Source organism: Chiloscyllium punctatum, chromosome 15, assembly GCF_047496795.1.
Source record: "Chiloscyllium punctatum isolate Juve2018m chromosome 15, sChiPun1.3, whole genome shotgun sequence".
NCBI lineage: Eukaryota > Metazoa > Chordata > Chondrichthyes > Orectolobiformes > Hemiscylliidae > Chiloscyllium > Chiloscyllium punctatum.
The window spans coordinates 51,779,956-51,802,626 of NC_092753.1; the positions used below are offsets into that span (position 1 = coordinate 51,779,956).

General features: G+C 37.4%; 1 protein-coding gene across 2 annotated transcripts in view; it reads right to left on the reverse strand.

Moving 5' to 3' along the window:
* The window catches only part of rpgra (retinitis pigmentosa GTPase regulator a), a 100,595-nt gene that overhangs the window by 39,129 nt on the left and 38,795 nt on the right, over nt 1-22,671 (reverse strand). Inside the window, exons 9-14 of one of the 2 annotated variants that reach the window (XM_072585116.1) lie at nt 21,262-21,386; nt 18,461-18,652; nt 17,499-17,691; nt 16,314-16,420; nt 11,192-11,257; nt 6,774-10,418 (exon numbers count right to left, since the gene is read on the reverse strand). In XM_072585116.1, the coding sequence (XP_072441217.1) occupies nt 7,713-10,418; nt 11,192-11,257; nt 16,314-16,420; nt 17,499-17,691; nt 18,461-18,652; nt 21,262-21,386 (3,389 nt within the window). In that variant the 3' untranslated portion in view covers nt 6,774-7,712. Of the gene's footprint in view, nt 1-6,773; nt 10,419-11,191; nt 11,258-16,313; nt 16,421-17,498; nt 17,692-18,460; nt 18,653-21,261; nt 21,387-22,671 lie in introns of those variants that run through there. The other variant, XM_072585117.1, reaches the window with a different exon arrangement.

Below are 22,671 nucleotides of genomic sequence, written 5' to 3' on the forward strand. Positions count from 1 at the left end.
CCTGTGTGTCACAATTAAAACCTGGGATAATGAAACTCTATTGCTTCGGGCACTAACAGATTAAACACAATTAACACTATCAGTTAATATCGTATATGCCCATTTTCAATAAGATACAAGAAGTAGTGTTGCATTACATTATCTGGAGATTTTGCTTGATACCAAGGTTTTTATCCTTTTACAGCCACCAAGGGAAACTGAACTAACCCTACAGGTCTTGATAGAGAAAAGAAATATTTAGTGAATTTGGTGAAAAGAGGGTAATTTCAATTGGTCAGGAGCATTTGTCTGTTCAAATAGTTTCTGTTTCATTCAAGTTTTTTTGTCATTCAATGAACAGTGTTTGAACCAAATATATGCAACTGTGACATAAAAGTATGTTGCATGCAAAATATTTGTAACTTTGGACAAACTCATTAAACATGCCAGGGCTGTTGGCACAGCACCTTGAATGACTGGATGGTAATGCATACAGCCAAGGCCAGAGCAACACTCTGAATTCAGACTGTTCTCATATCTCGACACTAATCTCTGTTTTCAGGTAAAAGAATAATACTGTATCTTTTTCTAACCTTTCAAACTACTGCTTTTAAACTAGATAAAAATGCAAACATACGAAAAGGCGAAGAGAAAAATGGTACACAGATTGCTTTTTCTACCCAGCCACCCTTTGAAATTTGCACAAAGTTTTCATAAGATGTTTCAAAATCCAACAAGATTGATCACAACTGTGGTTGATTAACATTTTAATTCATAACCGCAGAGTTGCTAAAGAAAGATTCTTACATATTGCACAAAAGAAAAAAGAATGTTTGAAATCGGCAATAAAAGAAAACGTCATACACAGCTGGCATTGAAAAATAACATTTGGGTTGACCTATTTGAACAGCATTTTCTAGTTTTTGATAAAATAAGGTATGTTCAATTATTTGAAACATTATGTCTCATTCAAGCTGCTACCTAAAAACTATTCATCCAAAAGCAAAGGTGTATTGATACAATGTGTAAGAGGGTTAGAATACGGTTTCATACTGACAATTCCTCTTCCTGCTGCATGTACCTTATCATCAAATGATCTGCCAGATTCCCACTAGATACTTTTGTATAACGCTAGGGAGAAAAAAATCCAAAAGGAGATAAAAAGATGCCCAATGCTATAAGCATTTCCCACTAACCACTCCAAAACTGCATCGACAAGACACCTACTCAAATAAGGTTTGTTGTATTATTGTCCCATGAAAAGACATGTGTCTCAGAAATACTTAACCAGCAAAGCCACAGGAGAAAACAGCTACTAAAGCTGTTTCAGTCATAGCATGAAAGAGGGAATTAACTAAATATTTAAAAAATTCAAAGATGCATAAAAAAATACATTTGGAATAGCCTCCTGTAGGTAAATTAGAGTGGAGCGCAGCCTGTCTTCGTCCTTCAAATACCTATTTTGTGAGGCAGCCATGTTAATATTGTAGTGGCATCTTGGTACAATGTTGCCTGGATCGCTATGCCAGCTGAACATTTGTTTTAAGTTTTCTTAAAATCTAATTTAAAATGTGGTTTTCCAAACTAACAGACTAGTATCAAAGAAGAACAGTTCTCACTTTTACTGCTCCTTACCAACTAATATATCTGCTTCAAAGATAGCATTGACTATGAGGAGGCACAGTTCTTAGCTTATTCTGTGATCTCTGAGGTGGGTGGACATAACACACCCCAACCCCAATTCTGATGAAATATATTAAACAGGGAGTGGTGTATTTGTGTAACTGAGTCCTGCCGAAACTGCTTCCCTCCTACACATTCAAATAACAGTGGGATTAGTTTGGTTCTCATATCACTAATGTGAAGCTAGAACCAGCACAGCCGAAATTGCAAAATAATTGCTCCCCTTGTCAATGCCTCTACCTATTCATTTCTAATAATCCACACTCTTAGGTATAAAGGTATAACAGGGCTGATAATACTTAAAGTACATCACAATATTGTTTCTCAAATATGTTTGAACAAGAGAGGCCTTAATTAAATACAGTTTAAAAAATACAGATGATCTAAAATTCTTTTCCACTGTAAAAAGAATATACAATGTATAATTAAAATGGTTTTAAAAATATAACAAATGCAAAAGTATATGTAAGTGTGCAAAAATATAAAAAATAAATATATTAGAATAAAGCTTGTATGAATACATAGTTAATCCTTCCAATATCAAGTGGTACAATTAAGTTCATTCAAAAATGACTGCAGCAACAGTTCCCCATATAATCAAGAACAGCTTTAATAGCAGTTTTATAACATTGCAAAGATGATGTTTTGGTCTCCTAATAAATTTGGTATGTACATGTCATTAATGAGATTTTGCTGTAGGAGAGATAGATTATTGTCTCAGATAGGGCGCACTGCATCCACACCATAACCGTAACTGTTTCGTCTACACTCGTTAAGCTAGTGCATTTGAAGTCCTTTAGCTTTGTGACAATAAAAAACCTATTCTAGAATATTTTCTAGTCAACCAGTTCAGATATGCTATGACATGCTTCTGGATCAAGTGGGACATGAATCTAGGCCTTCCAGGCTCAGAGGTAGAGACATTGCCACTATGCCTCAAGAACCCTAAATTTATTCTACACTGTCCTGTGAGACACATGCAAGCCAAGTCAGCCTGATAGAATTTAAATCTGTAAACTGTTTCATTACTTTAGGAGAGACAGAAAACAAATTTCTGTAATGCCAGTTAAATATCCATGACTCTATGTTTAAAAATCATAAATTTCAACTCCCAACCAATTGCATACTCAAATGACACATCCACGTTCCGAGCAAAACAACTGCTTCAGTAAACTCTAAGCTATTTTGATTACCACTATCAAATCTGATTTCAATAGTCAAAAGGAAAAGGGGGCATATGCAAGATTAAGGAAACTGAAGACTAGCAGAGCCCTCGAAAAATACAAAGATAGCAGGAAAGAATTCATACAAGGAATTAGGAAATCTAGAAGGGGCCACGAAATATCTTTGACAAACTGGATTAAGGAAAATCCCAAGGAAGTTTATACATACATAAGCAGCAAGAGGTTAGCTAAGGAAAGGTTAGATTCACACAAGGACAAAGGAGGGAACTTAAGTGTGGACCTGAAGGAAGTGGGCGAGATCTTTAATGTTTAGAAGGTTATGGGGAGATCTAATAAAAACATACAAGATAATGCATGGCTTAGAAAGGGTGGACACTGGGAAGTTGTCTCTGTTAGGCAGAGATAGTAGAACCCGTGGACAGTCTTAGAATTAGAGGGGATCAATTTAGAATGAAAATGAAGAAACATTTCTTCAGCCCCAGAGTGGTGGGCTTGTGGAATTCATTGCCACAGAGTGCAGTGGAGGCCGGGATGTTAAATATCTTCAAGACAGAGATTGATGAATTCTTGATTTCGCAAATGAATTAAGAGCTATGGGAAGAATGCGGGTAAGTGCAGTTGAAATGCCCATCAGCTATGATTAAATGGCGGAGTGGACTAGATGGGCCAAATGGCCGTACTTCCACTCCTATATCTTATGGTCTTAATGAATACTTTGCATTGGTATTTACAAAGGAGAAGGACATGGCAGATGGTGAGACCTGTGAGGGATATGTTGATATTCTAGGAGATGTCAATAAGGTGATGGTGTTGGGTGTTTTGAGACTAGCAAAAGCTATCAGGGGCCATCACAACAGAATGTAGAACCATTGGGACATGGAAGCACACCGCTTCTATTTCTCCATTCTACAAAAAGACACTGTTGTGGTCTCTGGTAATTTTCTGGTGGTGTCGGTGTCAACAGTCTTTGTCCCCTGGCTCGTCTTGCCCCTTCCTCCCCTCCATCCCCGTTAATAAACCTTATCGTTGGGCTGGCCACCAATGCAAAGAATGGCCAAGAAAATAAAAAGAGAAAGATTAGAGAATGAGATAAAGCATGTTGGAAATATAAAACCAGAAGGTAAGAGTGTTGATAAGTATTTAAAACAGAAAAGAGTTGGCAATGTGAATGTTGGTCTGAGAGGAAGTGAGACTAGAGAATTAATAGTAATAAGAGAAGAACTGAACAGGAATTTTGCATCAGTTTTCACCGGAGAGGATACATGTAAGAGTGCAAAAACAGTGATAAGTCAGGAAATGGAAGGGAAGGACGAATTCAGGAAAAATCATAATTACCAGGTAAATGGTACAGACTAAATTATTAGATTTCTAATTTGACAAACACTTGGGGCCTCAGAGTGGTGGACTTGTGGAATTCATTGCCATGGAGCACACAGATTACACAAAGGTAAATCGGAAAGTAAGTTGTAAAGAGAACAAAAGGAAGTTTAAAAAACAAATGTACTCTAGGGATTCTATGCTTATATAAAAATAGGTTAAGTAAGTGTTCACGGCAATGGCAAATGGAGTATAATGTAGGAAAATGTGAAATGGTCCATTTTGACTGAAAAAATGTTTATAAACAGTGAAAGATTACTGAGCTCTGAGATGCAGAGGGAGCTGGATACCCTTGTGCATAAATTAAGAAAGGTTAGTATTCAGGTCTTGCAAATAATTAGGGATGCTGATAAGACAGCGTCTGAAGTAATGAACAAAGTATTGATACACGATAAATACATCTGAAGCAGTTTAGAGAAGATTGATTAGACTCATGTCTACAGTGGAGGGGAAAGGGGATTTACTTCAGAGAAAATGTTAATTGGGTTGGATTATCCAATGGAATTTAGAAAATTAAGATGTGGTTGATGTTTAGATGTAGAGAGGATGTTTCCTGTTATGGGAGAACCAAGAACTAGGAGTCATTGTTTCAAAATCATGGGTTGTCCATGTAAAAGAGAGATGAGGCACATTTCTTTCTCTCAGAGGGTCTCTGAAAATGTGGTGGCAGAAAAGTCTGAATATGTCTAAAACAAACAGACAGATTCTTGTTCAGCAAGATGCTGAAAGTTTTCAGGGGCAGATAAAAATGTGGACTTGAGGTTACAATCAGATCAGCCATGATTTATTCAATGGCAAAGCAGGCTCAAGATGTTACTCCTGCTCCTACTTCCTATGTTTTCCTGTTCACTCTGACCATTAGGCATAACACTACACTGTCTTAAACAAAGCATCCTGCTTGATCAGTGTTCAATTATGACATGGGTTAAACCCCTCTGCTAATTTAAACCAAACACAGAGAAGCTCACCTTGCGCCATAATCTGTTAAATTTTGACAGGCAAAGGACTATCATTTTATTCTTTAAGTCCAACAGAGAATATTAAAACCACTATTTCCAATTCCTTTCTCTTAGATTTATCTTTTACCCCAATTAAGATTTACAAAAAAAAAATCACATGTTAAAACAAGTCAGCTTTGTTGATTTTCCTCTGTAGATTTTCCTGGGTCATCTCTTCTTCAGTCTTCTGCTGCACAACCTTTCTTATGGACAAAGTTAAAAATCACAACACCAGGTTATAGTCCAACAGGTTTAATTGGAAGCACACTAGTTTTCAGAGCGACGCTCCTTCATCAGGTGATTGTGGAGGGCTCGATCGTAACACAGAATTTATAGCAAAAATTTGCAGTGTGATGAAATTATACATTCAAGAATTGATTGTTAAGTCTTTCATCTGTTAGAATACAGTAAATCACAAAACCCTTTTTTTTAAAAGTCGCATTCTCGGGTTAGCTGTTAACAATGGTGATAGCTAGACAATATGTTGAAGGTTAGCTCAAAAACAGCATGAATCTTTGTAAAACTCTGTTATCTCACTTTTTAGATTAGAATCAATCTAAACATCAGGTCATAGACAGAGAACACAGGGGGCTAACACCTTCAACATATTGTCTAGCTATCACCATTGTTAACAGCTAACCCGAGAATGCGACTTTTAAAAAAAAGGGTTTTGTGATTTACTGTATTCTAACAGATGAAAGACTTAACAATCAATTCTTCAATGTATAATTTCAATTACATCACACTGCAAATTTTTGCTATAAATTCTGTGTTACGATCGAGCCCTCCACAATCACCTGATGAAGGAGCGTCGCTCCGAAAGCTAGTGTGCTTCCAATTAAACCTATTGGACTATAACCTGGTGTTGTGTGATTTTTAACTTTGTACACCCCAGTCCAACACCGGCATCTCCGAATCTTTCTTATGGACAGGTACCTTTCAGAGAGCTGTTTGGCTAGCAGTCTATACTTGTTGGTGGCTTGGCAGTTCTTCCTCTAACTGTTCAAAATGCCCTGTTTTATACCCCAAAACATCAAATCACTTAATTAGTTTGATGTCATCAAAACATTAAATTCAAATTTGATTGGATTTTGGTATCTGGAGCATAATTTAAACTGATTGGCCAAATTTGAATTTGTTTTTGTTCCATGGCAACATAATCCCAGCTATTTGTTTCAACCAAGTGTTACGTTTTTACCTTGCTTGGAACTCTATACTTTTGGTCAGTCCTTGCTAGCTTCCTCTCTCTCTTAAAGGTACAGTACACATCTACACCTTCATAATATTCACAACGTTAAACATTTACTCCCTCCACCACCAATATTCATTGGCAGCACTGTGTATAAAATACATGATGTATTCAACAACTCCTTCACCAGCAGCTTCCAAACATGAGAACTCTATCACCAAGAATAAGAACAACAGACTCATGGCAGCATCACTACCAAATCCCCCTCCAAGTCACAGGCCATCCACCACAGTGACCTAGTGACAATGACGGAATGAAAAAAGGATGGAAATACTCCGCAGTTGAAGCAGATGTGTGAAGAGTATGTTTTGGGTCTGTGACCTTTCATCAGAATTGGTATATGGAGAGATGTAATAGGTTTTAAGCCAGAGGTGAGTAGAACAAAAACAAGAGGAGAGTCTGTAAAAGTCAGGTTGGCCTTCGGATACAAAAAGGAAAGGAAATGTTAAGAAACAAAAAATAAAACCCAACGTGCCTACAGCAAATGCATTGCAGACTTGAAGAGATGAAAACAAAATCAAAACAAGCACTGATTTCTGGTAAAGTAAAATCAGGAAAAGTAATTCATGTAGCCAATCTAATCTCACTTTCTTGCTGGGTGAGGTAGGTAAAGATCACTCACTAAGTCATTTATTACCTGCTCTACACTTCTAAAAATAAAAAACAAACACTAATTTAGGAAATTAGTAGAGAGAAACAGTGGAATTTAGATGAAAGAAGATATATGGAGACACTGAGAAATAGACAGAGTCGCACATATCGTAGAAGAAAGCATATTTCATTACTTCTCTTTCCTTGATCAGAAGATCAGGCCACAGGTATGATTTGGGAGTGGATAGAAGCACAAAAACAAGTTTTACCTTCACTTTTCCCATTTGCAATCTCAGGAGAGAACTGCTGAAAGACAAACTTTTATTTTTTCCCTATTACTTTAGGTTGTGGTGGTCTGTTACCGCTCATTCAGGGAGTCTGAGTGATGTGGCAACTTTTACGTGCAAGTTCTGTATAGTGTTAAAGAGGCTCCAATGATTTATCGCAAAGTTGACCAGGAATCTCTCCCATTCTTTCTACTTACCATTGGCTATGTTGAAAACGTTTGCAGTTTGATAGTTAACCAGTTTGGCTGTGTTATGAACTTGGACATCACAGCCTACTTGGGACTTGAACTTCAAGTTTCGGGTTTAGAGTCAGGGATGCTACCCATTGTGCCAGAGAGCATCTAATTAATTCTGGCTGCAGGAATTAATTGAGCATTAAATAATGAGGTAGTACATTATTCCAAAACTGTTCAGCGTTAAGTTTTTCTTTAACACTTATATTTTGCTTTGCATCTGGATGTTCCTTGCAAATAACATGTTTTGACTTATCTTTCGTTTTCTGTTTTTCTCCAATTGCATTGGTGCCTTCTATTTTACGTGCTGCTTTAATTAACTGGTTTCCTTCATCCTCTGCTTTATTGCTTTCACCTTCTTCATTTTTAGCACTACCATCTTCCTCTTCTTCCATACTTTTCTTTTCTTCATCTACCTCTTCATCTTCCCAGCTCTCTCCATCCTCATATTGGCCTCTACTGACCTTGTTTTTATTGTCATATCTCTTGTTTTCTTCATTTTCATTGCCCTGATTGACAAAGTCTTCAACTTCCTCTTCCTCATCTCCATAACTCTCATCTTTCTTTGAATCATCTTCACAATCCTGATTATCCTCCTCCTCAGCTTCAGTGCCCTCACCCTCCTCCTCAGTACCCTCACCGTCAGTATCCTCACCCTCCTCCTCCTCCTCACCTTCGGTACCCTCACCCTCCTCCTCCTCCTCCTCACCCTCAGTACCCTCACCCTCCTCTTCACCTTCAGTAACCTCACTCTCCTCTTCCTCGCCTTCACCGCCCTCCTCTTCCTCACCTTTACTGCCCTCGCCCTCCTCTTCCTCACCTTCAACGCCCTCGCCCTCCTCTTCCTCACCTTCACTGCCCTCGCCCTCCTCTTCCTCACCTTCACTGCCCTCGCCCTCCTCTTCCTCACCTTCACCGCCCTCGCCCTCCTCTTCCTCACCTTCACCGCCCTCGCCCTCCTCTTCCTCACCTTCACCGCCCTCTTCTTCCTCACCTTCACCGCCCTCGCCCTCCTCTTCCTCACCTTCACCGCCCTCCTCTTCCTCACCTTCACCGCCCTCGCCCTCCTCTTCCTCACCTTCACTACCCTCGCCCTCCTCTTCCTCACCTTCACCGCCCTCCTCTTCCTCACCTTCACTGCCCTCGCCCTCCTCTTCCTCACCTTCACTGCCCTCGCCTTCCTCTTCCTCACCTTCACTGCCTTCACCTTCCTCTCCCTCATCACTGCCCTCACCTTCCTCTCCCTCAACATCACTGCCCTCATCCTCCTCGCCCACAACATCACTGTCCTCACCTTCCTCTTCTTCATCCTCATCTTCCTCAACTTCATCTTGCTCAGATTTATCTTCCTCATTGCTCTCAGCTTTCTCTTCCTCCTCACTTTCCTCTTCCTTATCACTACACTCTTCCTCATTATAACTTTCACCTTCCTTTTCATGATCTCCTCTCCCACATTCCTCATCTTCATTTTCCTCAGTCTCATCATCTTCTCTGATGTGATCTTCATTGTCCTCATCTTCTTCATCACTATTATCACTTTCATAAACTCCATATTTCTTATCCTCACTTTCTGCAGTACCATTTTCTTTACTATTACTTTCCTCAACACAGTCTGCTTGTTTCTCTATTACTTCTGCGTTGATTCCAGCTTTTCTTCTCTCACTTTCAAATACACCTTCATTATCCCCATCTTCATCACCTCCTGTTCTCCTACTTTCAACTTCATGGTTAATTCTGTTTCTTTTAGTTTTATGTTGCACAATATCTTCTGCTTCTTGACTTCGCTCAACATTTATAATGTTATCGGTAGTTGTACTCTCTTCAGTTTGGTCCCAATTGCATTCAGCACTCATATCATCTGCTATGGAATGTCTCTTACTGAAGTTTATATCATCATCTCCAGCAGCTTCATTGTCTTCATTTTCCTCAATTTGCTTTCCTCCCTCTGTATTTGTACTTTCCTCTAATAATGCATCCACTGCAATAGCCCTATTGCCTAATTTCAGAATTTGTTTTTGTAACATATTTTCTTCTCCCATTTCTTCATTTAAAATTCCCTCTAAATCATCTTGTATCTGCTTTTCATAATGTATAAACTTGTTTTTTATTTGTTCCTTTCCCTTCTTTTCTACAAAATAATTACATGGATGATGTTTCATTGATTTATTACCTTTAGGACTATTTCTATGTGCTTTTTTAATGTTATTGTCTGCGCTACTATTTCTATGCTTGTTGACATTATTTTTATCTCCTTCTTTGGCTTTCCTGTTGAACATAAATACTCCCTTTCCTGCTGCTCCTTCACTATGTTTTGGAATGTTTTCATCAGATTGCTTTGTGGACAAAATTGCAGTTGGTTTGGTTTTTCTGTTAATTGTTTTAAGAGGTATTTCAGTTTTGGGGGTTGTATCACCGTGAGACAATTCAAAGGTCGCTTCAAAAGTCTTGCTCGATATTTTGTCGACCCCAGCCATGCCAGAATAGTTTATGGACTTGGGTTTAACAAGTACACCTTTGGCTTGTGCTACATTAATGTCCACTGTACTTTGTTTTTCATTCATTATCCCACTGTCATATGTACCTTGGGAATGTCTTTCTGTGGCTGATAGGTTCAATTTAGCTACAATATTTTCTTTGGCTGTTTTTCCCTCCTTTCTAACAGTTTTACTTGTACATGTGGTAAGGTTTTCATCTCCCACTGCTTCAAGCATACTTTTGTGCAAATTTAATCTTGGAGACTGAGCCTGCAGTGGAACCTTTGTAGGCTTTTTAACCTGGAGCTTAATATTATGATCAGTCTTTCTTTGTCCACCCTTACCAGAATTTTCAACTTTCTTCTACTCCAGATGAAAAGCAATGAATGGAAAGGAGAAAAGAAAATTAGTAAGAAGTATATTTTAAAATAAATAGAGGCAAACTTAATCCCCACACAGTTTATGAATAGTAAATAATAAACAGAAGAATTAGCATGAAAACAGAGAAAACACAAAATCACATATGGAATGGATTAAATAAAAAAAAGGAAGCTGACAGATTAAGTTAAGATATGTGGTTGTCAATTGAACTGCATAAATGATCTCAAATTGTGCTAAACATGATAATTAACAATAATATAATTCAAAAGCCTCATGAAGGCATCAAAAATACTAATCATACTCTGTCAGAACAAAAAAGTACTTCTCTGCACTAATTTGAGACAATACGAAAATACTTTTCTCAATATTCTGAAAAAGGTAGTAAAGGCAAAAAAAATGAAGTTGTTTCTTCAGATGAGTCAGAGAATTTTCCACAAAAGTATCATATTACTGTGTACATCAAGAGTGATGAACACTGAATCTATACATAGTATTTAGCGATTTAAAAAGGCATTCGCAGTATTACATTATTTAAAACCTGTGAATATAAATCTCTAAAAGAATAGCATTTTTAATTGCGTTGTTCTAAACTGTGTGAAGAACTAAACTCCACACAGTGGTTTCACCCTTGGAGCAGTGGTTTTTCTATTCAATAATTGCTTTATGATGAAATAATTTAAATAGACATTTAATCAAAGTTATCTATTAATAACTGATTTCCAAGTTTAGATCAGGAAAATCCACATCGTTCTTACCCGTTCCTTGTGAAGTGGTGATAAGGTCAGAGTCTGATCATGAGGATTCACCATCACTGTATGTGTCTGAAAAGCAAACATTGTACAATAAATTTACATGTACTTCAGCATAATCAGATCATCAATACAAAATTATGACCATCAACAAAATAGATATTCAGAACTTATGTAATCACAGACATATTAAAATTAAGCGTCTAAAACTTAGTTCTACATAGCAATCCGGAACATTCAGAAGTTCCGATTAATTATGTTGTTTTGTTGGATTTTCTTTAATGTCAAGGATATCGTACAGGTTCCATGCAAACTTGCCCATACAAACTGTGAACCTATGACCATGCAAAAGGAAACTGCACCCACACTATCACAGCATCTGTAGCCTTGTAAGAGGCTGAATTATTGCTGGTCTTTTTTAATTCAACAGAATGGGCACCACAGTAAGGCCAGCATTTATAGAATCATTGAATCGCTACACTGTGGAAACAGGCCGTTTGGCCACACCATCCCTCTGAAGAGGTTGTTGTTATTTGATACAGTTGAGTGTTAATATTATTTTAGAGGATAGTTAAGATTCACCCACCTAAGCTTGATCAAGGATGTTAATATAGTCCTTCAAGGATGTTAATATAGTCATACAGTCATAGAGATATACACCACGGAAACAGACGCTTCTGAACAACTTGTCCATGCTGACCAGGTATGCTAAATAAATCTAGTTCCATTTGCCAGCATTTGGTCCATACCCCTCTAAACCCTTCCTATTCATGTACCCATCCAGATGACTTTTAAATGTTGTAATTGTACCAGCCTCCACCACTTCCTCTGGCAGTTTATTCAATATTTGAACCACCCTCTGCATGAAGACGTTGCCCCCCAAGATTCCTTTTAAAGCTTTCTACTCTCACCATAAACTATACCCTCCTGTTTTGGACTCCCCCACTCCGGGGAAAAGATCTTGTCTATATACCCTATCCCTGACATTCATGATTTTAGAAGCCTCTATAAAGTCACCTCTCAACCTCTGATGCTCCAGGGAAAATAGCCCCAGTCTATTCAACTTCTTCCTATACCTCAAACCCCGGCAACATCAGAAAAGTAAATCTATTCTGAACCCTTTCAAGTTTCATAACGTCCTTCTTATAGCAGGGAAACCAAAATTGCACAGAGTATTTCAATAGTAGCCTAACCAACAAACTGTTCAGCCACAACATGACCTCTCAACTCTACAGTCAATGTACTGACCAATAAAGACAAGCATACAAAATGCCGTCTTCACTATCTTATCTGCCTATGACCAATTTCAAGGAACTATGCACCTGCACTGCAAGGTCTCTTTGTTCAGCAACACCCCTCAGGGCCTAAACATTAAGTGTACAAGTTAATTTGCCTTTCCAAAATGCAGCATCTCACATTTATCAAAATTAAATTCCATCTGTCACTCCTCAGCCCATTGGCCCGACTGATCAAGATCCCATTGTACTGAGATAAGTAATAAAGCACAATATTTATTTTCACAACAGTCTAGTAATTATATGCTACTATACTACACTGATACTAGTAATCACTATTGTAGGATTTGAAATCCAGATCCAAGGATACTTGTCCTGTCAAAAGGACGGGTAGCTGGGCAGAGGAAAAGGTTTGCAGCTATGTACAGGCCTCCTAGCAGTAGTCAGGATGTGGAGAAGAAAATAAATCAGGAGATAGAAAAGGCATGTAAGAATCATGGTGGACTCAGTATGAAGGTGAATTTGGAAAATCAGGTTGCTTACAAATCTCATGGAAAGAAATTTGTGGAATGTCTGCGAGATGATCCTTAGAAACAGTTTGTGGTACAGCCTATCATGAAACAGGCAATTCTGGATTTGGTGATGTATAATGAGGCAGACTTGATTAGGGACATTAAGGTGAAGGAACTGTTAGGGGGTTCTCTGCTATTTCACTCTTCTCCATGATAAATTCTCCTGTCTCCACCTGGAATGGGTCATAGCTTGACTTTTCCTTTAACACCTAAAGAAGTTGTTAGAGTCTGTATTTGTTTCTCATTAGCTTGCATTTATATTCCCTTTCACTTTATTGGTTTCTTGGTCATAACTTGCCAGTTCTAAACTGTTTTCAAACCTTATGAATTGTATTTTAATAATGAGCAATTTTAGCAATAAAGAACAGCTCCCAGTTGATTTATAGGATCAAGTTAGATGCTTAAATCTGTATTACTTAGACTTAAAGTGAAGATGAAGAGTGTGCCATGGCAACAAGTAAAGTGGAAGACAAACTGCAGCCATATAAGGTGGAAAAGAACAACACAGGTGGTGGGTTGGGTCTGATTTAGCAGTTTAAGGAAAGTTGAGTTTATCTTACCATTACATTTTGTGTGAAGATGTTACTTCAGTGTTTGCAAGTGGACTAGATGGAGGATTGTAAAGGAATGGAATAAAGAATGCAGAATTCTTGGGGCATATGCAATCACATAAGACTGGACACAGTAAGGCCCCCACATGAAATGCTGTATGATATGTGAATCCTTTGCATCTTGGACCATTGATAGCATGCTTTGTATACTACGTGCTATAACCCTCTTTGTCCACCTCACTATGCTCTTCCATATCAAATGACGAGTCCTGTTGTCATCCTCCTGCATCTTCATTCCTTTCTGTTGAACAGCAGTATGCATTTTACAAAGCAGGCCATAATTATTCTGCAGACACTGGCTGATGAGTATTGTATGAATCTCTAAACGTCATGAAATTACACATTCCAACTCTCTATCCAATGGCAGCTTTTAACACAACGTAGAGGTGACTGTCCTATATACTTCTTGATTTCTTTACTTGACAATCTAAATTGCTGAAATTCAGCTTCTCAGACACATCAAAGATGATGAGCTCCTATGTGGATCCATGAGATAAATAAGAAAATTTGCACGTCCATCTCCTCTACTGCAGCAAACTCTGAAGCTTTCTTGCAGTTCCCTCTTTACTACCTCTATTGTACCTGCCTTCATCATATCCTCTGGCACTGCATTCAAGATCTTAACCAACAGAACTATTTTCATGAATCCTTTCTGCACTGTGAACTTTTAATCTTGTCCTAGGCAATAAATATTCTGAGGAAATTCATAAGTAGCACCCAAATTTCAAACAACAAACTCCAACAACTAGTATTTACATATTACCTTTAAACATAATAAAATTTTCCAAGGGGGGGGATGTAAAGCCAAATTTGACACCAAGTTGCAGAAATAGACATTAAGCGGATGACCAAAAACTTGGCTAGAGATTTAAAGAATGAAAGAGAGCTAGAGAGGTGGAGCTGGAGTTTGGACAGCAGTTGAATACAGGACTGCAATCCAATGGTGGAGTGGTTGGAATTCTTAAAAGGCCAGAAACATGAGCACTGATGTCAGATAACTGTTAGGCTGGAGAAGATTACAATGATAAGAGATACAAGACCATACAGATATTTGAAAACAAGTAAGTGAAGTTAAAAACTGAGGCATTGCTTAACTGGGGAACAATGCAGCTAAGTGGACACAAGGGTAATTGGTGAACAGGAGGTGGCGCAAGACAGGGCATAACCTGAATTTTACAGAAGGTAGAATATACTATGTTGAAATAATCAATTAAATTGCAAGACGCAACTAAAACATGGATGAAGCTTTCAGTCACAGATGATGAGGCAGAAGCAAAGTCAAGTAGTCTTATAGCAAGTCATTTATCAATGCTTACAAAGATTTGAAGAGTAAAACTTTAAGGAATTAAATGCAAAGTACCTTCCATTGTCTCTAAATTGTTTTTCCCTAGTGAATTTTCCTTCCCCTCTTTTTTTTTTCCCCTCAGATGATGAGAGCAAGATGTCCTGTAGTGCCTGACCCAAGTTGCTACATTGGTTTCATCATCTCTACCAGCCTGCTACAATCAATTAGTTCAATTATCCTAGTTTCTACGGATCAGTTGCTCACTGGTGAAATCAGTGTTATTAGGAGAACCACCAAATCTAACTTTTAATCAAGATTTTTGTTACTATGCATTGATATGTTAGAAATGCAAACTATACAAATGTGTGTGTTGTTGAACAATTATTCATACGTGAAACCATTCCAGACCATTCACAAATCACGCAGAATCTTTAGCTCAGGAACAGGGCATTCTGTTTAATCAGAGCTGAAAATATGTTGCTGGAAAAGCACAGCAGGTCAGGCAGCATCCAAGGAGCAGGAGAATCGACGTTTCGGGCATGAGCCCTTCTTCAGGAAGAAGGGCTCATGCCCGAGACATCGATTCTCCTGCTCCTTGGATGCTGCCTGACCTGCTGCACTTTTCCAGCAACACATTTTCAGCTCTGATCTCCAGCATCTGCAGTCCTCACTTTCTCCCATTCTGTTTAACCAGTCCACTCCATATGAACCTGCTCCTACTATAATTGCTTCTTCATATCCTTCTATATTGTTTGTTGTGCAGACATGAAGCCTTTGCCTAAATCTGTCAATGCCATCTGCTTTAACTGTCTTCATGTGATAGCAAGTTTCACAATATCATCACTCTCTGTAAAGAAAGTCTTCTTAAATAAGGTATTTCATCTGTTAGAGATTGAATTATATTCATATTCTTTTGTTCTAGACTGACAAGTGGAAACTGGTCCTTCACACCCACACTGGCAAACTTCGTCATAATTCAAAGAAACATCTATCAAGTGTCCGCTTCACCAGAAATAAAACATCCCCAATCTATTCAATTATGCTTGTACAGTTCAGCTTCTAAATTCCAATAAGATGATTTTAATCACTTTCTCCAGCCTTTCAAGGTTCTCTCTCTAATATGGGGATCAGAACTGCACACAATAGTCCAATAGTGAGCTAATGATGGTTCTTTTTAAATTTAACATTACATCCCTGTTTTATATTCTTATTCCTCTAGAAATGAGCACCAGTACTTTATGAACTTCATTGAGCAAATTTATCTTTATTCCTAGATCATTTTGTTTCGTGACTCAACCTTTTGACTCTTAGCTTCCTTAGTTTTGTTACCAAAATAAACCATCTCATACTTTGGTATATTGAAATACATAAATCATATATTAATCATTACCACCCTAACATTACAATATCCTGGAATGACCTTACCATGTTCAACAAATCACTGGTGTCACCAAGGCCTTTTTCATTTTCATCTTCAGATTGTTCATCAGCAGAACATTTTTCAACACTTTTGATCTCCTCGATCCCGGAAACTTAAAAAAAAGATTAATATTTAGTATCAATAATGAATTAAATCAAAGTCAGCATATCGATATATTCCATGTGTACATAAATGTAGAACTAACTTGTAAGTGTAATGTTGCAGTGTATTGGTTATTTGGAAATAACTTTTTCACTAACATACCTTACCAATACTGCAGCACCAAAATAGAGAGGAGTCTATCACATTACATTAATTTGATATTTGAAACTTTTATAATTTGGTATGGTCTAGATTTAAAATCATAAAGAGATATAATTTTCTTCACATTCTGCCTCTATTTCCTGAAAAGCTATATGCCTTAAAATGTTCCAGACTTGTCAAAAATTTTCATTTAATTTGGAATGTTAGAGTTATAGTACATATGCAAACACAGCCTTCGGTTCTGAGACAGCTTAATCTGCACGTGATTTAATTTAATCTGCTGCCAAATCAGTTTTGTTTTATGAAGGCTCAAACACATAATACAACATAATAGTTTTGGGTGGATGAGAGACAAGAAAAATATTCCACATTATCTTAAGATTTAAAATGTTTGGATGGCAGAGTTGCTGCCCTGTAATGCCTGACCCAAGTTGCCAAATTGGTATGGAAGTCTCATCATCTCTACCAGCCTGCTACAATCAATTAGTTCAATTATCCTTGTTTCTATGGATCAGCCACTCACTGGTGAAATCAGTTGTTGGGAGAACCACCAAATCCAACTTTTAAAACAATGCCATGTTTTTTAATTCAGCTTAGTTAGCTTTTAATGCCTACATAAGTATCTTTACTTTAATTACTAAATGTTGTAAATGGATCAGACTGTCACACAGACCTACAAAGGAATTTGTTAGCTTTGAATTTGCACTTCAAAACTTAAAAACAAAATGCATACATCTGGCTTTAACATATATTTTGTTTAAATATTAAATGCAGTCACAAGTTTTAAAAACCTGCTTTATTGTTAATTGCTGTGGGATTACACTATTTCACAATCTAAGCAAATGGAACTTTGGAATATGATTCCTAAATTTTCTTTTAATCCTGTAAGTGCATGATTTAGGAGTTGCTACAATATAGTAGATTACCTATGTTGGCAGATGATGATTCTTCTTCATCGATTTGAGCATCATTGACTGGTTTTGAGGCAATGAAGTTTTCTTCAGCAACTTTCATTCCAGGAATTGTCTGACCACTAATGGGCAGAGAAGAATTAAGGAGACCAGCTCCAATTGGAGGTAGTGTGTATACCAGCTGACCAAACTTATCTGGAGACAATTCCTGAAAACAAACTTTTATATATTAAATCTTATATATCTTCACCAAAATCAGGAGTTAAAAAGTGGTGGTGTTCTTCCCACCCAATCAACAATTAATTACTAGGTAATCAGCTAATTTTTCCCTTCACTTTATTTCACTTAATGATAAAGCATAGAACTACTATTAGCAAATTTAACTTTCTATCTTAACATTAAAACAACACTCAATGGGTTAAGTTTCATGAATTCAAGCTATTAGCTGAGACACCTCATAATCATAGAAGACACAGAAGGCAATATAAGACAAGGTTCAACAGGCAATGTTCTCTACCATACTGCACTCCTTTAATGGCCAAACAATTTTAAAAGAACTACATGAAATCTAGATTCAGATTGTGACCTGACTCAAAAGTATAAATTGGTAAGAAACTAAAACCGCCAAATCAAAAGCAAGGACGCAGAAATATTAACATCTGAACAAGCAATTCACTCTAACCAACAGTGTTCACCATTTAATTTCTGTGAGTCCTAAACACACTTTAGCCGTTGTTCCATATTCCATCATCCTCTTCTCCCTCATTCACCTATCTAGCACAATCATGAATGTGAACACAGAAGCTGCCTCAAACTCTAATCCTGAAGCCTTACAACTCTGAATAGAAAAAGATTCCATTGATCTCGATTCCAAATATTTTGTTCGCAAGCTTGTATTGACAGCACCTTCTTCTAGAATTCTTAATTAACAGAAATAAACTGGAGATTATATATTATAGGATAATGCATGCACATACCCGCTCTCGACGTCTAACACGTGCTGATAATGCTCGATGTAATGTACTTGGCATACTCGAATTGCCCAGTGTCATAGAATAAAAATCAGTCAAGTAATTGTCATTTATGTCATCATCTTGAATCATAACATTTTCTGAACCTTTTGGCCTGGGTGTAGCAAGCACAAGCATGTGACATCCTCCGCACGCAACCTATAAAAGATATCAAGGAAAACAGTGCCAGTACTTAAATCAGTGACTATAAAGGAAACAATTCTATCAAAGTTGAGAGCAACAATGGCATTTATATCGATAGGCAATTTTCCCCTGGAAATCAAGCTGCAGCAATAAAAATAATATTTTTCCCTGACTTCCTGAAAAATCATATCTTCTCCTGCACTGGTCTCACCTGACAATTCCAGGGAAGTGTGCCTTGGTCTAAGCACTGATTGGAAAGGTATAAATGGGTATGAAGTATATTTCCTACCATTTGTTGTCACTTTATGAGAATCCATTGATTCTTCTTTTAAATGAGTTAATAAAGGTGGTGCCCAGGGTCAAAAAGAAGCTTCCATAAAATCTTGGAAGAACTTTTCAAACACAAGGAAAGCAAAATTCAAAACACTCTGTTGATAGAAACAGGACCCTTTAAATAGCTCTGCACTGATCAGGCTTAACCATGGCCAAATTTCGAAGTCAACAGTGAAATAATCAGCATTGCTGCTGATCCCAAAGGAAGGTGCCCACAAACGTATGGCAGCCTCTGCAGTGGGATTTTTACATTTTGTTAACATTCATTTCATTCTTGTGCTAGCTATAGGGGGTATTTGCCATGCAGCAAGTGATGGAATTGAGCAGCTAAGCAGTCAAACACCTGGAATTCTCAGATTACAAACCAGGAAGCAAAATGTGCCCATTATAATTTACTTTTTAATCATTTCACAGACAGCAAAATAAAGATTGAATGCATAGATGGGATGAAGGTAAAAGATAAAATAGTAAATTGAAAAAAATAAATGTTAGTTTATGAACATTTTTAATCATTATGCTTCCTGTATTCCTGATGAAGGGCTTTTGCCTGAATCGTCAACTTTACTGCTCCTCGGATGCTGCCTGAACTGCTGTGCTTTTCCAGCACCGCTAATCCAGAATCTGGGAATAGGAGTTCAACTTCCACCTTAGCAGCTGAGGGAATTTAAATTAAATTACTAAATATGGAAGTCAGTCTCTGGAATAAAGTGAAACTTGTGCCACTTGTCAGTGATAATGATCCGTGCACTGTTTATTTCAAGGAAGGAAATCTGCTTTCCTTACCCAGTCTGGCCTAAACATGACTCAAGTAAACAGCAATGGTCTAGCAAGCCCTTCAGTTCAAGGGGTGAGCAACAAATGCTGGCCTTGTCAATGATAAACAAAACTAAAGGAAAATAAGGCTTTTATAATGAAACTAAATACAAAAACAGTCAATTCAAGTTGATTTCTGAATCTTCTCCCACCAGATTCTTCCACTTCACTCCCACTTACTCTCGTATGTTATGAACCTCAGCAACATTAACAAATTTGTCAAAAAATTATTAGTCCATATCTAATATATCTCACTTTTATTCAGATCTAAGGCACAATTAAAATGGTTAACTTTTTAAACAATATTAACTTCTGGATATATGGGGAACAAAGTGCGATAAGTACTGGTAGACTTAGTACTGGTCTGAATGAATGAATCAAAACGTGCCGCAGTAAACCAAGTGCAATAAGTAGAATTATGAATGAATGAATGGAGACATGACATAGTAAACAAAGAGCGATGAGTAGAGTTAACCCAGTATGAATGAATGAATGCGATTTCGTTTAAGTGGCTTAATAGAAACATGTGGCAAGCAGTTTGTTCCAAACAAGGTAACAATATAACATTTGGATAAAAACTAGCTAAGAGCTGTGTTGCCTGCATACAAAAACAAATTCAAATTCGGCCAATCAGTTTAAATTATACTCCAAGATAACAAATTCCAATCAAGTTTGAATTTAGTATTTTGACAATATTAAAACCAACGAAACAATCCAATGTTTGGGATATAAATATTAGACATTTTGAACAGTTACCCAGAGCGGCAAAGAGCACCAACAAAAACAGAACAATACAGACTGCCCACAGAACTGCTCTCTTAAAAGGTACCTTTATCTATCAAAGACCTGTGAAGCAGAATCCCTAAGAAGAAGAAAAGAAGACAGATGAAAATCTACAGAGGACACTTGGCTAAGTTGCCTGGTTTTGAAACGTGATTATGTTTTTGCAAATCTTAATCGGGATTTTTATCGGACCAGTATTATAGAGAGGAAGGTAAAAGATAGGTTTAGAGAAAGGAGTATAAATAGTTGTAAGTTAATTATTCTCTGTAAAATGTAAAAAAATTAAAGTTGTTAATTTTTACTTCATGTAGTGACTTTTGGATGGTTCTCTGCCTCTCAAACTGTAACAGATTACAGCATGAGGCGAATCTTTTCTATGTTGCTGGTTTAAATTCTCAGAGTGGTTTACTCGGTGTCGTTGCAGCAGGAAAATAAAAAACCCATATTTCAATCAATATACAGTTGTCCAATATAATTATGTGATCAAGTCAAATTGATCACACCATTAATGACAGCCCTGTAGTCAAACTTTACCCCACTTTTGCAGAGGGAAAATTGCTCTCCCCATAATCAGTTAAAGTTTGAAAGTTCAAAATTCTCCTAATTCATATCGACAGGATTTGGCATTTTGTACATTCTAGTTAACATTTAATAGAATCCTTGTGAGGATATAGGATATTGCTTTAAATACTTACTGATTGGACCATGAACTTCAAAAATCTAGAGCAAAGTGTAGGTTTAAATTGATTGGTAAAATTCTCTTCTCCAAGTCCCAGCTTGCCATGCCGTCCATCTCCAAAGGTATACAAAAGGCCATTACCTATCAAGTAAGATATAAGTAATGATAAAATTACATTTGAAGCATATCTTCATACAATGTCTGGACTGACCGTTCTATTTGGTTTTCAAGGTACCTCAGAAATTTCAGCTGTGCTGATCCTGTAAGTATACCCACACTCATTATAGTTCTGTCCTTCTACATACAAATCTTAATTATGCAATACAGACGAGGATTAAACGCAACACCTTTGCTATCACTGTGCTAGTTAACTGTGCACAGAAAGAAATATAATCTTCTCACCTTCTCCCAGACTTTGGACAATTAAACAACAACCATCACAACATGCAGATTGATAAATCCAGTTTGTAAACATAACAAAGTTAAGCCTAAGTTGTTCGCAGATCAACACAGCAGATATGAATATGCAACATGTAATTTACAACTTCTTGACTCTCAACTACATGATTCTTTACCACACCTCCTAATAATACTAAAACTGGATTACAATCCAGAATACAGACCTTTCTTGCAAAGTTACACAGATTTTGAGCTCTCATGTTTTGAAGTCTATTAAAGAAACAGGACATATTTAAGAAACACCATAAATTGCAATTATATTTGGTGTTAAGGTAAAAGGATCTCATTCAATTCCATTTACTCAGCTCCATAGGAGGGCATGCCTGCTATAGCAAACATAACTTCAGGTTTTGTAGATTTGTCATTCATCAGTCAAAACAGGCAATGCTACCTAGTTGGTTTTGGCTTGACAGACTTAAAAGATGCTAAACACAAATGAATTAAGTCCTGATTTCAAGAATCTTTTCTGGCTAAATGCAGTGTTGAGAGTGTGGAGCTGGAAAAGCACCAGCAGGTCAAGCAGCAGCTGAGGAGTAGGAGAATCGACATTTCGGGCGTAAACCCTTGATCAGGAATGAGGTTAAACGCAGTACAAAACAAGCAGTTAGTTGCCATGAAATTTACAGGCGGGCTCTCCAGTAACAAGTCTCACATCTTGAAAGAGTTACTGTGGCTATTTTCCAATTATGGTCAGATGTGGATTTGTTTCACAATAAATTTACCAATGCAGCCTAACCACAGAGTACTTCCACGTCTCTTCTGTATTAAAAGACCTGTTAAAAGTTTGGCAAATAGACTATTGTTGCTGGACTTTCAGAACGCCTTTGATAAGGTCCCACATAGGAGAGCAAAATTAGGGCACATGGTATTGGGGGCAAGACACTGACTTGGGTTGAAAAGTGGCTGACTGCCAGGAAGCAAACAGCAGTGATAAACAAGTCCCTTTCGGAATGGCAGGCGGTGACCA